Source organism: Mauremys reevesii, linkage group 8 (genome assembly GCF_016161935.1).
Source record: "Mauremys reevesii isolate NIE-2019 linkage group 8, ASM1616193v1, whole genome shotgun sequence".
Classification (NCBI taxonomy): Eukaryota; Metazoa; Chordata; order Testudines; family Geoemydidae; genus Mauremys; species Mauremys reevesii.
The window spans coordinates 80,511,200-80,527,768 of record NC_052630.1 but is presented as its reverse complement, the minus strand read 5'-3'; the positions used below and the strand labels follow the sequence as shown (position 1 = coordinate 80,527,768).

Below are 16,569 nucleotides of genomic sequence, written 5' to 3'. Positions count from 1 at the left end.
GACTGTTCTACCCTGACAAAGGGTAAAGCCTAGTGGGTTATACTTCGAAGCTCTAAAACCTGTAGCAGTATAGGTTAATGCCACTTTCATTCTTTTGAATTAGATAAACCGGGTTCTGTGCAATTTACTATATGGGAGAGAGGAGGCTTTTTCCAAACAAGATCTTTTTAAAAAGATCATGTGTCTTGTCTGCTGTTAATCAGCATTGAAGAATCCTTAGCATTTTCTGTAGTAACAGAAGCTGGGCATAACAGGCTTGGCAAAAATTCACCTCCTTGCCCCTTGGTCACATTACGTGACAAAGCACTGGTTGCGATCTGCATGTCTAAGATGGCTCCCCTTCAATGGTGCTCCGTGACCAGTATATGAAGCACTTTGAGGAGAAAGGCACTGAATAAGTATGAAGTATCATTCTGGCTGACACATTTGCATTGCTTTATGTAACTTTCAACTAAGCAACTAGCCTTCCCACTGGACTTTCATGCCATTTGTTAGGAGATTGCAGTTCTGTTAATGAATACAGGAAGGTTAAAACTGTGTCCATGTTTTTTAAAGAAAGTTTCCATTTATTTCTTGATCTCATGGAAGAATAGAACTTCTCCCATAAGCTGAACACGTCTAGGATTTAAATTAATGAAAGAGGAGAGCGAGGGACCAATTGGTTCCCCTCCTTCTCCAGCTGACCAACGGGTGGATAAAGCCTCTGGAAGAAGAGGGGGCCCTCCGTGAGGTCCCATAGTCCATTCTCTCCTCTCAGCTTCTACTGGGGCTGTCCCAATCACTGCCGGTCCCACCAGGTTTCTCACCCATTGTGGCAGGTTGGTGGCAAACCACTCTCCTGTACAACCTCAGGCTACTGGAAGGCAGCCCTCCCTTTCATTCCCTTCTGGGCTGCTGAGACAGGGATTACAGGTTCCCTCCTGCTTGCAAGAGGATTCTACCTTTAAACCACCAAGCGAGGAAGCACAAGAGACTTTCCCTGCATCACTCTCCTCTGCAGCAACCATTCTCCCTTTCCATGCAGCAAAGGCAAGAGGAGGTCTGCTGGTTATGGGCACTGTTGCTGAGCACTTGGATTTCCATCTGCCAGATATGCAGGGTTAAAGGATGGCGGTAGTGCTGCTTTGCACTATCCCAGTCACAAACAACAACAACTTAGGCAGTGAGAGAGACACATGGATCAAACTTCTTCAGAACAGACCCCAAAGTGTTTAGAATGTGACCTGAAGAGACTGCCCTGAAAGGCTGAGTCAGAACACAGTGGTACAAAGAAAGGGTTTTGAACTGCTAATAATTCAGTGACCACAGCATTATTTCAATCATTATGACTCGAACACTGCATGTATCAATGTTTGCATGTGGCCTCAAAGAAAGACCAATCAACTTATCTGCATCAGGAAATTAACTAAGGTTTGCATTTAGAAGTTTTTACTTGTTGAATAACTCCATAATTCTCCAAGACACATGGATCTGATAATAAAAATTCTGAGGCGGACAATAAACTTGATTCCTTGATCTCAAAAGTTCTTATTTTTCCATTAAGCTATTAAACCTGTGATTTACTTGATTATTTTTCTAGTGTGCTAAATTAATTCTGGAATTTATCCATTTTACTGACTAAATGATTTAGCCTCTTTTCTTCCTGGTTTGCAAAAGCTTTGAGCAAAAATGGTATATTCCCCAAAATAGTATATTCTCAAATACAGATTCCCCCAATGCCGATAACTACAGCTGTCCTTATGAATTAACACATTTGGTTCCCCATTCTCTCCTCACACCAGTGTAATTTCATTAAATTCAGTGAATTTAGTCCTGATTTGGTCTGGTGAATGGAAAATTAAAATAGCATTTAAGAATAAAATGGAAGTGAGCAGTAATCATACTAGTTAACTTCCAAGCTTAATACTACACTTGGAAGAGGGATATCTCAGTGGTTTGAGCATTGACCTGCTAAACCCAAGGTTGTGAGTTCAATCCTTGAGGGGGCCACTTAAGGATCTAGGGCAAAAATCAGTACTTGGTCCTGCTAGTGAAGGTAGGGGGCTGGACTTGATTACCTTTCAAGGTCCCTTCCAGTTCTAGGAGATTGGTATATCTCCAATTATTACCAGCACTACCTCACTCTGGGAAGTGTTAATCAAAGGAAGTCAGAATTGCAAGACTGAGTGAAATAAATTAAAAATGTGGAAATAACATGACAGCTGACTGACTCCACCATGTGTTCACGCTGCACTTTCACTGCCCTCCATCCCACCTTCCTTTGGGAGAAAGTCTGCCCTGTCTTTCACTTTAAGCAGCCCCAGTGAACTTAAAAGTTGTGGTAATGGCTATATCCATCTTTTTGTCATACTTCCCGGCACTTTCTTTTTGCTGTCGTTATAATTAAATCAATTTTTAAAACCTCTAAAAATAAAGTATTACCTTGAAAAATTTCTCTCTCTCTCTCTCTATATATACACACACACACACCCCGAAAAAACCTTCACCTTTCTCCTGATAGCCAAACCTTCGCCTGGCCTTCACCCCAATGAGTTGCCTTACGGCCATTGAAAACAGACTTCACCCCAACATGCAATGCTAACAGAAAGTATTGCTCCATTCATTGCTAAGGAAAGCTCAAGGGCCTGGATGTGTGTATAGAGTCTGAGTTAGAGGCAGCACTCAAGTTAACTTTGCAATGAATACAAGCCCTAAATCACTTAAGCATTCTTGAAAATTTTATCCCATATCTTATTTATGAGACTGATCAGGAAATAAAGTTTCCAAATAAATACGCCTAGGCTCTAATTGGTCTTTTTATGGGGACAAGACAGACTTTTCGGTTAACGTGGAGGTTGGAGTATGGAGGGCTAGTTTTCCTATTATGGAGAGTCTAATAAAAGTGAATGGATTGTACTGCAATTTAAAATTATACTGCTTTAAATATTGTTTTAAACAACACGTTGAACCTAGGTATGAGAGACATGGAGCTGCTCTGTAATAATTTATTACTATTGTATACTGACCTGTTTATAGGGATGTTTATTATACAAATATGTTGGTTTATTTTAATAGCAGGCTGCAAGGAAAAACAAGCAGGAAGGGATGAAGGGTAACTCAAGATAAGCCACCCTTCGGCCTTCTGCAAACACTTAAGGGTGATGTTACAGGGCACGGGGCAGAGCCACTGGCTTTGAGGAGTGTGGCTCAACCTCCTGTTAAGCCTACCAGACCAGCTTTGTCCAGAAAGGCCAAAGCACGGCAGCTGACAAGAACAAAGCAATGCTGGCTGCATTAAAAGCTGCCTTCTATCTTGGAGGGGTAGCTGTTGAGGAGCTGTTTGGAAAAACCAGACTAACAGGCATCTGCTGGGGTATCTGGAGAAGCTAGTCCTGCCCAGGCCACCATTACAGAATGGAAGGTCTTTAGGTAAGCTAGGCATGCATGCAGATTTACTGTTGTTTTAAAACCCTTTTTCTCTAAACGCTTAGTTCCTATTGGTAAAATAAACAATGCTTTGCTTTTAAGAAGGCTGTGTGGTCAATACAAACACCAATGGTCACACACTGCCAAAGGGAAGAACCGCAGGTGCCAAACCTAGTTGGATCCGATAAGCAAGCCCAGAGACTATACACATGGTACTGCATCCCAGAGCATAGTCTAACAGGGGGAGAATTGCTAAATTCCACCCAAAGAAAGGTAAAGGAAGCCTGACCCCTGAAGGAATGCACTGAGAGAGATAAGGAAGAGGTGCAGCTAGCCCTATGATACTGACATTGTGAAGTACCAGAAAAAGATTGAAATAAATAAGGCCTGGTCTACACTGGGGGTGGGGGTGGGGGGGGGTGGGAAATCGATCCAAGTTATGCAACTTCAGTCGACGTACTTAGATCTACTCACCTGGCGTCTTCCCTGTGCTGAGTCAACTGCTGCTGCTCCCCCGTCAACTCTGCCTGCACCTCTTGCAATGGTGAAGTACAGGAGTCAGTGGGAGAGTGCTCTGTGGTCAATTTATTGCGTCTAGACTAGGTGCGATAAATCGACCCCTGCTGGATCGATTGCTGCCCGCCAATCTGGCGGATAGTATAGACATACCCTAAGAAATGGTGCCCATAAACAGAGAAACTGTGGTCTCACCTCACTCCTTAACACAGATTTAATAAAAGAGTGCTGCTGTGAGGTCTCATTCCCAGTATGAAGTACTGTCATAAGTAATTAAGAACTACACTAGTATGACAAACAATATATAGTTTATGATGCAATACCCTGGATTGTTTTTACATTTGTTCACTTATTTTTCAAATACACAAAATTAAGTAATTCACAGTGGATGTTCCAGTCATTAGAGCAAATAAGTGGAGAACATGGGATTTTCCTTTTCTTGTTTTTTTTATTTATAAGCACCTATGGACCATTCACTTGATGAACGCAAGTAAATCTGTACCTGCTGAACTGTTGCAAAGTAGATCTTAACATATTCCTGATTTATTTGAGATCTGGTTTCTTAGGAATTAACTGTGTCAACCTGCATTAGAATAGTCAAAACTGATTTTAGACACAGCAGACATGATGAATAATGTTGTCAGTATAAATATACCTGAGCTTCATCCCTTCCTGTGTCTCTCCTACATACAATAAATACTCCATTAGAGAAAATGTCTCTGTAAATGGCATTATGTTATGAATGGGATCGGGTACGGACTCCTTTCTATTTATTGTTTCATTGTTTAATTTAGAGCTTTCAAAATCAGCTTGAACAAGTATGTATTGCATATACACAAATACTGATGAGTTTAACTGTACTTTTTCAAATACAGTGAAATTTAATGGTGCTGTGATTGAGCATGGATTCAACAAGGAAACATTACATAAATACAGCTGGGTTTTATATTACTACAAAGCAGACAATTTAGCTAACTCAAGGATAATTTGTTACCATACGCAGCCCCTCCAGAAGTGTCCTTTTTAATTTTTGTGCATGCTTGTCCCAGTTGGGGTTACATCATCTTGTGGTTTTTGGTTAATGGGAAAGTTAAACATTTTATCACCTGGCTGGCACTTGTAATAGCCAACATATAATTAATTTCACCCTGTTAGTGCACTGCTTTTATTACCAGGAGCAGAAAAAAGGTATCAAGGGCCCAGAGCTGCCAAAATTTTGCTCCAGCTCCCCACAAACATTTCCTCCCAATACAGACCACCCTGTCTTCTTTCCCAGACCCCCTCCACATTAGCCTCTTTCACTGCCTCCTCAGCCTTGGGCTGTCCAGCTTATCCACCTGCCTTTAAAGTCCCAGCCCAATTAGTGGTTGGAAAACAACTTTCTTAAAAGAAAAAACAAAACAAAAAAAACAAGCTCCCCTCTTCTCATTTTACAGCTGACTCCATGCTCTTTGCCTACTCCTTAGTCTTTGCTCTATGGATCACATCCATGTAGGGGGAAAAAAATCCATAAATACCTCCATTTAGTTATACTGCTACATCCTATCCCTCTGCATCAGCACAAGGTGGGACCCAAGGGTGGGCCAGCCACGCTCATTTCTTGCCCCAGATCTGCCTACAGCCTTCTCTTGAGCTGAGTGAGCCCCACCTCCTGCCAGTGCCATCAATAGCAGTCAGTTGTGTAGCAGGAGCCTTCTACCTCCTGCCCATCTCCCATAAGCTGCTGCCACATTTTGCATTGCCCCCCTTGCTGAATCTTTACATTACAAGCTTCTGGGCTCCTTCTGAGCACAGACCTGGATCCAGACTTAATCTGTCCATTTATTACAACGCATAACATAGTATTGGCAATTCTATGCCTTAGGGAGAGATGACACCTCTATTCTAAGCTTAGCATGGCCCCTTATGTTCACACAGAGCAGTGGTTTTCAACTCAGGGTATGCTTAGCTCTGGAGGTACGCAGAGGGCTTCCAGGGGTACATCAACTCATCTAGATATTTGCCTAATTTTACAACAGGGTACAGAAAACGCACTAGTGAAATCAGTACAAACTAAAATTTCATACAATGACTTGTTGATACTGCTCTATATACTACACACAAATATAAGTACAATATTTATATTCCAATTGATTTATTTTACAATGATCTGGTAAGAATGAGAAAGTAAGCACTTTGTCAGTAATAGTGTGCTGCAACACTGTATTTTTGTGTCTGATTTTGTAAGCAAGTTGTTTTTAAGTGAGGTGAAACCTGGGGGTACGTAAGACAAATCAGACTCCTGAAATGGGTAGGGTTGGAAATGGAAAGGTTGAGAGCCACTGACAGAGCTCCACTGAAATCATCAGAACTCTACACTGGCATAAATAATCATGCCAGCAGGTCATGGTAAGGTTCAGTGAAAATTCTCTTGAAGAAGTCTGGTTGAGGAACGGCTGCATTTGAAAGTAACATACTGCACCCACATACTACTTTGATGTCATTACCTTTTTAAGCACATATCTGGCTGCACTCCTCCAAATACATGCATGTGCATGTTCTTGAATGAGAGACTTGCACAATCTCTCAGACAGTTGCACTGTTTGACAAGACACATTAAAAAAAGCCTTTTAATTCATTTTTTTTTTAAAAAGGAAAACTAAATGCAAAGAATCTAGGTAAATGGCACATTTAGTTATTTCCTGAGGGCCCAAATGTATGCTAGCAGCTTCAAAGAAACAAGTAAAGCCCTACCCCACAGCTCATCTGTGAATACAGATTGTGAAAAAAGAGTAGTGAGGGACAAAAAAGGAGGGGAATTGGAATGAGGAAGAGAAGTGTTACAACAAAGATGATGTGTATACACAGTAAAACACCTTCCCAACTTGGTGGTTCTGTAACTTGGGGGGCGGGAGGGGAGGGTACATTTTATTCCCTGACCCATCTCACTTATTAGAGGCAAGGTGACAGAAATGAGTTTAAGATGCATTTGAATGCAGAGAGGGAGGTGGCTTGATGAACAGATTTGAAGTGTCAAACATAAAGACTGGAATTTCAGAGCAAAGGTTCCAGTAGCAGTAACTCAGCCACTTGCACCTATTCGTTAAATGCCAGAGTCTACATTCCTGTGCCCAAGATTTTCCACTGGTTTCTACCATACAGAAATCATAGGTGCACCATGAATGCACAATTGGGTTTAAGGCATTCATGTTAAAATTATATGTATAGACAGAAATAACTCATGTGCACACAAAGGGCTGGGTAAAGGCAACCATGGGCATCTTTGTTCTGAATGTCCTGAAATGTGAGAGATTAAGATACACTTAACGCTTTATAAAAAGAATTTTATTCTGAATATATCAGAACTATTACTAATTTGCACCAATAATTGAAGACCCATTATGAAGTATTGTACTGTGCAGGTTAATAAATACTGCCAATTAAAACTGAAAAGAGACACAATGAGTCTAAGTTTACATTGCAGTAGTATCAGTTATTGATATTTACTAGTGTGTTATGAATAGTTACGATGCAAAAATAATACACTCTTAACTTGCAATCATTTACCTACATTCTATGAAATCTTTACTGATGAATGGCAAGAGCAAGCAATAAAAATTTTGTGCAGATTTATACAGTGTACTGTTTAAAGCACTTCTACTAAGATAAAGTACTGATTATTTGTAACAGAGACTTATTCTTCCATGACAGATCATTGTTGTTATTGTATTATCTAACTGCCTGATTTCTCTTAGCTGCTAATCTGCTTCAGACTTTTCCCAAATCATCCTTTGCTGGCTGCTTTTATTTCATTTTCTGGTTGGCTGATCTTCTCCCTGCTTGTCTGAACTGAATGCAAAGGTGCTTCCTGACATGAGCCACTTCTGCCCTGGGTACAGGGTACATCAGTAACCTGAAACTGGGAGGAGTGTTATTAGATGTATCCTCTTATATGAAAAGGGGGGAAATACTATTTAATTAATACATTGTTGAAGGACTCCAAGTGACGATGTGACTTAGAACGGTCATAAACACATATGAAGATGTCAGAGGGTTGGTATTACAGCTTAATGAAGAAGAAAACACCAAAGCCCACTTAAATTATTGAATCCCAAGCATCCAAGACATCTAGAATCCCTAGAAGTTACATTATTTAAAAAAATGTTGTACAGTAAATTCAAATATGCTCTGACTGTGACAATGGCTTTTTAGTCAATTTATATTTAAATGTATTTGAGAAACTAAACTGACTGCACATTTTAAAAGTGTACTTAACGCTAGTCTACGCGTGCACTGACCACCATCGCAAGGGCTACACCCAGGAAATATATTAAATTTCTGCACTCAAAACTGCAATACAGTGCTTATACAACCTGCTGAGTTAATAAGATGAACACTTTAATATAATATATTGATATATTAATCTGTTATAGGGACATCTGTCACACCAAATTATGTAGGTGTGCATTTTTGTTTGTTCATATGTAAAAAACACAAAACCACACATACCATCTTTCAGTGTTTTAAAGGAGTGATTCCCATTCAATAGAAATGTTAGTGAAACGGAATAAATTCAATGTTTCCATCCAGCTTCTCTAATGTAAGAGTAAATTTATACTACATCTACACATGTATTAGATTCACACTGAGCCTTGTGCAGTGTTGCACATATACCTGGAGTTGTTAATTAGTTTTTAACATTTTTGTACCATCTCCCTGGATTGTGTTTAAACTTACGAAGAACTGCTGTGATTTACTATAAAGGGCTTCAGGATGTCTTAAAACACATCAGTGAGATCTATTTCGTGGACCAAAGTGATAGACATCCTGACATGTTTGTTAAGCACAACTAGTTGCAAAACAAAAAGGACTAGATCCGTTTTTCAGTCTAGACAATTTGCAGTCACCATTATAGCACTGCCAAGACAACAAGAACATACATCTGGATTCATTTTCTTTCTGATACAGGTGATTCCCTGCACGACTGAAAACTAAGTCAGACGTGTTCTTCCCAAGCTATGGCTTCTGTGCTAAGAATGGGAAAGCTTCTCCATAAGCACTCAGATTGGAGTTCATTGTGGGAAAGGGAGACTGCAAGTGCATTGAGCATTTTCTGCCTCTCCTCTCCCATCATGCCACCAACCTGCCACGCCTTACAGCACCGCACTCTGTATACACTGCTCACTTCCCGGAAGAGCTATTCCTTGCAAACATTTCCCACAGAGATCTTCGGTTTAATGCCGTACATTTGCACCGGCTCTGTTCTACATTAAGTTAAAATAAAACGTCACAGAGCAAGTCCGACCAGAAAATGACCCAGCCTGGGATTCTGGGGACCATGGGCTCTACCCGCGCCCGGCAAGGTGCAGAGATCTTAGCAGAGACCGCGTGGGGCCGGTGGGGGCGAAGCTCTCCCCAGGTGGGGCACCAGGTCTGGAGCCCCGCCCGTGCTCAGCGAGCCTCCCCCGCTCCCCCTGCAGCTGGTACCTCCTTTCTCCTGCTGGGGGCCCCCGGCCGGGTGATCAGGGCGGTCTCCTCGCACACCACGGCCACGTCCTCCACGAAGACACAGTCGGGCAGGCTCTCGTCGGCCGGCAGCTCCAGCACCTGCAGCCCCAGCTTGTTCTTCAGCACCCCGACGTAGAGCTGGTGCTCCCGCTCGGCCCGCGCGAAGTCCACCTCCTTGCCCTTCTCGATCCGCAGCGCGTGCTGGGCCAGCGTCTCGGGCACCGCCCGCACCACAGCGTGGCTGCACCGCCCCAGGCTGGAGCCGCAGCCGCTGCCGCTGCTCAGCCCGGCCATGCTGGGAGGCGAGTAGCAGGCACCGCCGCGCGCTCACTGCACAGCAGCCGGGCCCCGCACCCGCCTCCGTCCCCGCGGGGTAGGGCTCACGCGGCTCTGCCTGAATAGGCAGCCCACCATTGGTGCGGTTCCAAGGGAGTTCCCATTGGCTGGCTGCTTGGATCGAAGCACCTGATTGGTCGTTTTGGCAGAGCCCTGTACCTGGTTTTTGGGGGAGCCCTAGGACCTGTTCCTGGAAGGGTGGGGGGAGCTGGAGGAGAGCGCTCTGCAGGCTGCACTTGCAAGTGCTCAGCTGCTGCACAGCTTGGAGCTAGCTGGCTGCAGACTGTGTGGAGGGAGGAAGATGGGTCAGGTGCCCAGCCCCTCATTCACTGAGACTTCACTGTATCTGGATTCCTCTGAAAGCACATAGGCCACATTCTGAACCTGGGTGCCAGTGCCTAGCAAAGGGCTCCCCTGCAAGTGAGGGTGGCAGGGAGAGGAGGAGGAGGAGGTTCTTTATGCCTTCCTCCCTTGCCCATTGTGCACCTATGTAAGGACCAGGTGTATGTATTGCACCCTCAATGTGCAGGGATGGGAGAGGGCTCTTTAGCTCTAAACGTCTTTTTGGTAGTGAGGTGTCCAGTCAACAGAATTTGGTTCCAGATGCAAAGCCAAACTTTCCCCGGAGCTGAGGAGGGAGGATATTTAGGGCCATTTTGAATTCTGAGTTGCTAATAACTTTCCAAGAGCAGTTTCTTAGGCCAGGTCTACACTATAAACTTGCATCCATATAACTAGGTTGCTCAGGGGTGTGAAAAATCCACACCATTGAGCGACACTTATACCGACATAACCCTGATAGAGACAGTGCTGTGTCAACAGGAGGGCTTCTCCTCTCAACATAGCTACTGCCTCTTGTAGAGGTGGATTAACTACGTGGACAGGAGAAGTTCTCCCGTTGGCATAGTAGCATCTGCACTAAAGCACTGCAGTGGCACAGCTGCAGTTTTTTAAGTATAGTCCTGCCAATCCAGCACTGTATTTTGTTAGAGGAAGTTATATTTGAAAACAAAATGAGGACATGTGAAGTGTGGTACCTTCAACTTGTGTAATACATTTGTTCAAAAATAGTTGTACAAAAGTGACAAAAGCATCTCTCTCTCTCTCTCTCTCTCCCTCTCTCTCTCATTTAGTTCTTGATATTTTTTCCTCTCTCAAAACTTCCATGAAATGGCCTGCCCTGTTTCATATAAAAACATGAAAAAAAATCAAAGTTTTGCAGGTACTCATAGAAAATTTACTTTGAACTGAAAGAAGTTTCACACTTTTCAGAAATGTGATACTCTTGCCCTTATTTGGTCCTGTTTCAGAGAAATATCCTGTAAACATTCCGTTTTTGAGTTAGGTTTTGTTGTGTGTTGTGTTTTTAATGCAAAATAAGGCCATTTTTGAAATTTTTAAAATCAAAGCAAAACTTGAGGTTTTCATGTTGGTTTAGCATTTTAATATGCTGGTATTAGAAACAATGGTATATTCATTTGAAAATCATATACTGTACATGCATAATGTCACTGTCTACCAATTATTTACCAGAATGGGGCCAGACTCTGTACCATGAAACCAATGAGAGTTTTGCCATTGATTTCAGTAGGAGCAGGGACCTAATAAGGCTTAAAGGCCAATGGAGCTAATTCCAGGATCAGGTGCCAAGTAATTTTTGTACATTGAGATAAACACCAAACGTGAAATCCTGGCTCCATGGAAATCTGTGCAAACTTTGAATTGACTTCAGTTTTATTTCCAGTAAATTCAGGAGTATTTACTTGGATATCTGATCATTTCCATAACTGCATTCCTAACCACAAGGACACTTAGATAGCCAAATCATTTATATAACTGTACCTGCATGTCTTTGGCTTCATGTTAATTAACATCTGATTTGGGTATTGTAGAAAGGCGGCTTACCTCTCTCTGTCAAGATGCACAGCTCTGACAGTTTCCCCACACTGAGCCATAGTCTCCCTCTGGTGGTGGGGTAGTTTGGTTGGATGATTGAGTTCCTCCAGGGCAGCATGAGCATCAAGTAAAAGTCCAAAGGAAATTAAAAACAAACCATCAAATCTCCAAGTCTTTTTACTGGATCACTGTCTTCCCTTGAGGGCCTGTCTGCCTTCTCCCCGTTCTGCACTACAGCATCTTTTCTCTTCATTGCAGGGATTTCCACTTCCATGAGGTAGCAGCAAGTGGGAGTCCAGTCTCACCCTCTACTCCAGCCTCCAGCCCAGGGACCTAAACTATGAAGTAACTGTCCATGCAAAGAAAGACCCGCCCTACTTCACTTTTCCCTCAGCCTTTTTTTTTGCTTTGGAATGCCTCCTCCCAGGCCTTATCCAGCATCTTCAGCCAAGTACTTCCCAGGTTCCTTCCCTGGTCATTGAAATGACCACATGTGTGTAGTTATTTGAATAGTTATATAAATATGGGTATTAAATGTATTTTCAGTATACAAACAGGCAAATGACCTCTGTTATTTAGGAGAATGACAAACTATTGAGGATCTTGAAGATAGAATTGGAACACATACATAAAATTTGATGATTCTACATTTATCAAAGCATCATTTTTTATTTTTATCATTATAAATCATGGTTTTGGCCAATGACACACATTTTTTTTTTGGTTAGCATGATGTTTCACGCCCCCAAAGCGCCATCTTGCGGGAGCGGAGCCGGGAGCGGAGGGCAGCGGCGGGCAGCGACATGACTGCAGAGCAGAGGGGGTCGTGGCGGTCCGCGTTCGCCGGTCCGGCGGCCCTGCGCGCTGTTCGCTCATGGGCGGGAGCCGTCGCGAGGGCGGGAGGTCCAGCCCCTGCGGACGCAGCCCCTGCGGCAGGGTGCCGGTGCAGGCATGAAGAAGAAATGGTAAGATTAGTCAATAATTAGAATAAATATAGGTTCCATAATAAGAAATAGCGTGTTGAAAATCACTGAATAGAGTAGTTCTAATCATTTTAGATTTTCAAACATTCAAAATATGTAATTTATTTATAAACTTACTTTTTTTTTAACTCTTACTAAAAATTGTAGGAATATGGGATATTAGGTGATGCTGCCATCATGTGCATTTATTATAAGATAGAATAATGTGGTTCTCCTGTAGTAATTATCACTGACATGGGATAATCTCAGATGGACAATAGAATCTATAGGTCTATATATCATAAACTTATGATAGTGCTGTATGGAAGGACTAAATATATATAATTTGTTTCTAACAGCTTTTGTATGCCATTCTGTTTCTAAGGAGGGGGGAAGCTGTTTATGGACAGAGGTCCTTATGCAAAGAATACAATGCACTTTGATGCAAAGAATATAATGCACTTTGAACCAGTAGCATTGTGGATAAACACAGGCAAATGGAGTTTATCCACTTCTCATTTGGGGAATGCGGAGTTTAGTTTAGGTTAGTTTACCCATTTCTTTTTTTAACACTACACCACTGCTTTGAAAATATAAAAAATTATATACGAACACAAAGTTATAGAAACAAAGTATTGAATATGCTATAAACCAAAATGCTACATGTAGCTATTTAAAGGTACAGGTGCAATTTAAATGTAAATCAAAACTAGCTTTTTGAGGATAATATTTTTGTAACCACGACATGTCATTAACAGTGTCTAGGAACAGATGCAGTAGGAGCAAAATTGTGCATATTTATGGTAAGGGTAGCAAAAATTATTCAGTTTACATATAAATTAACAGTACACACAAAAATTACACAGTCTGATTAATGTAATGTTAAAATTCATCATAATAGCATATGCAGTAATCCAAAAAGCTACAGGATCAGCTATAATCACCTTCATTCTTTCAAGAATCATGGAGTATATTTATTTCATCACTTTATGGATTACATTATTACAGATATTTTGTGTTTTCCTAATATAGTCAGTTCAGACAGATGCTAATGGAAGTCAGTAGAGATGCCATCTGCTAGCCAGAAAAGAAAGAGGTGTCACAAGGAAAGTATCTGAAATGAATTCAGCAACAAATAAAAACAACAACCGCCACCATTCTAACAGGGACCAGATTAGAAGGTACTATGCACAGCACTTAAACAACATGAAAATTGGTAGCTAGAAAGAGAAAATCGGGAAAACACACTGTATGTTCACATAGAAAAGTATACATATTCATTGACACTACGGTGACTTATTTGACAGTGCCAATGAGAAAGTCTTAAGAGGGTCAGAGGAAAGTTGAATGACAGGAATGTACTTGTGAAAGCACGTGTGAATAGGTCAGTCACTTTCAAAAGAAAGCAGTAGATTTGAAAGAAGATATTATTTTAAAGGTTTGTCAGGACTGAAAAAAATCAACAAGAAACAAAGTAAAATTCCATCAGTTTGACAAAATCACTTGGCATATTAGCCAGATTTTCTAGCCGTGGCATTACATTCAGGAAATAACTGATAATTTTGGCAGAAGATGGTTACATACTAGAGATTCTGAAACTTATTTCTGGGATGAGTCGTGTAGCATAAATAAAGCATGTTTTATCACAAATATTTCTTTGGCATGTTACATCATCTCTGTGAGTAAATCAGGACTCAGAATTTATGCCAAAAATCAGGCAACGCCCATGTACTGCACTATGTAATTGAAGACCACAGTTGTTCACTGCTATTGAACAATTTGCATGACAGTAATAAACTGTGGAATTTGGATCAATGTCTAGTGTAAAAGCATATCAAGCAGCCTGGGCAATCTTTTGAAGCCTTCTAGGATGCCAGGTCTGAACATACTTTCCAGCACTTGCAGATGCTAGCAGTTCTTAACACCGCTCTCTCTCTCTCTCTCTCAAGTTTCTATATAGTGTGTGTCACTATGTTAACTAAGTGTTGCACAAAATTAAGGAGCATGAAAGACCAGAACAAAAAGGCATGTTAGGCATTCAACCAGCAACTCTCTGCCATGTGGATAAGTCCACTGTACCAGAAACATAGTTAGAAGACATTGGGTAAAATTTTCAAGTTTCTTCTATGTTTCTTTCACCTCTGTAGGAAAATACTGCAACTACTTTGCAGAGGAGTGCTAATAATCATAGAACCTAACATAATCAGACTGCTGCCCAAACATGAGAAGTATGATCCTACACTCCTTACTCGGGCAAAACTTCCATTAGTATCAATTGGAGTTTGGTCTGAACAAGGGTACATGATTCGATTCTAACTGTTAGGGAGATAAGTATTATTTATCCAATTTACAGATAGGGATGCTGAGGCAAAGCTGTTAAATGAGGGCTTATCTACGCAGGAAAAAATAGTTTGGAATAGCTATTTTGCATTAAACTATTCCCAGTCAAATTCCTGAGTGGATTCTTTTATTCTTGAATAAGAATTCTTTATTCTGAATTATCTTAATCCACTTTGGATGTGGAGTTAATCTGGAATAGCTATTCCACTTTATATTCAGACCCTACCTTAAGCCAAATTTGCTTCACAGTATAGACAAGCACTGATTTTCCAAGGTCACATAACAAGCCAGTGTCAGAGCTAGGATTCGCATACAGAATTTCCTGACTTCCAATCCAGCCCACTTTTACACAAAATAGCTCAGTCATTTAGGCAAATTATATTCTTATTAAAAATCATGTTATCAGAGTATCAACTCAATAATCTGGGTAAAATCAGGGGAATTAAAAAACATTAACTGATTGCATTCAGGCAACATGTGCACAAACACTACGACACCTTACAAAGCTTGTGCCAGTCTTTATATGTTCAAAGTGCTGTACAAATATAACTATTTAATACTCAAGATTATTCCCTTTTTATTATAATGGTAGAAAAAGAAGCTAATGCAAGCTGAAAATAGCTGTGAACTATTCAGTGTTTATGTAGCAGAGACCTCTTTGGAGGGAACAGTGATCGCTTCCAGATGCTAAACCATGTACCTGTCAGCACCTGGCAGAACGTTCTGGAGGTGCAATGTTTTCCTGATTTCTCCCCTACCTGAGGCTAGGGGGACTGGAGTTGAGTTATCTAAACAAAAGGTTACAGATCCATACCCTGACTGCAGAATTTGTTCTATATGTAGCTTGTTCAGTAGAAACACAGTATTTGTTTACTCTACTGTGCTTTAATGAACTAGGCACTTTGTCAGCTGGCATTTTACATAAGACAAGTAGCAATTTCCATGAACTGACAGCTAAGCAGTTGGGGAAAAAAAGCTGTCAAAGATTATCCTTTAGAAATCAGCTTTGACAGCAGTCTTGCCAATATGTGTGGCACCAAGAAGCATAGACAAAAGTCAGAGGAGTCATGCATGCTTCACATCTATGGTCGTCCCACTTCTTTTGTTACAATGAAATGCACTAGTACAGCTAGGCTGAACTTTGGATTTACTCAGTTGGGCGAACAGACCTTTTGGACATTAACCACATAACTCCTGTAGAATTATTTTCTATAGATTCATTGATAGTATCTCATCTTCTTCTAAAATTCCCTTTCAGTAAGTGAAATCTGTCATTTAGGAGTGTGGAAGATTAAAGATGTGGTGCACCACAAATTCACATTACCATGGATGAAAGGGTCTCCAGGTGAAAATGAAAGCATTAGAATTTTTCTTACAGAAAAGAGTGGAGAAGATGATATTTGGTTCAATGATGGATGCATTTCCTAGACAAATGCAACAAATACTAGATAGACAGTGAGGAAATAAAACTAAGACATGCACCCTCTATTTTGCCATTGTCATTCCTGTAGAAAAATGAGGCAATAATACATTTTCCTGGCATCTGGCATCTTTTACAGGCTAAGTTTAGGTATATGGTCTTCTGTGCACGGGAATGAGACAGCGTTGTAGTAATGTATGATGTTAT

The 16,569-nt window shown here is 41.2% G+C and overlaps 1 protein-coding gene across 3 annotated transcripts in view; it reads right to left on the bottom strand.

The window, feature by feature from the left end:
• The window catches only part of DDAH1 (dimethylarginine dimethylaminohydrolase 1), a 151,626-nt gene that overhangs the window by 81,990 nt on the left and 53,067 nt on the right, over positions 1-16,569 (bottom strand). For 2 of the 3 annotated variants that reach the window (XM_039485843.1, XM_039485844.1), the window contains exon 1: positions 9,388-9,779. The exons of the other annotated variant lie outside the window; for it this stretch is intronic. In XM_039485843.1, the coding sequence (XP_039341777.1) occupies positions 9,388-9,702 (315 nt within the window). In that variant the 5' untranslated portion in view covers positions 9,703-9,779. Of the gene's footprint in view, positions 1-9,387; positions 9,780-16,569 lie in introns of those variants that run through there. 3 annotated transcript variants of the gene reach the window in all.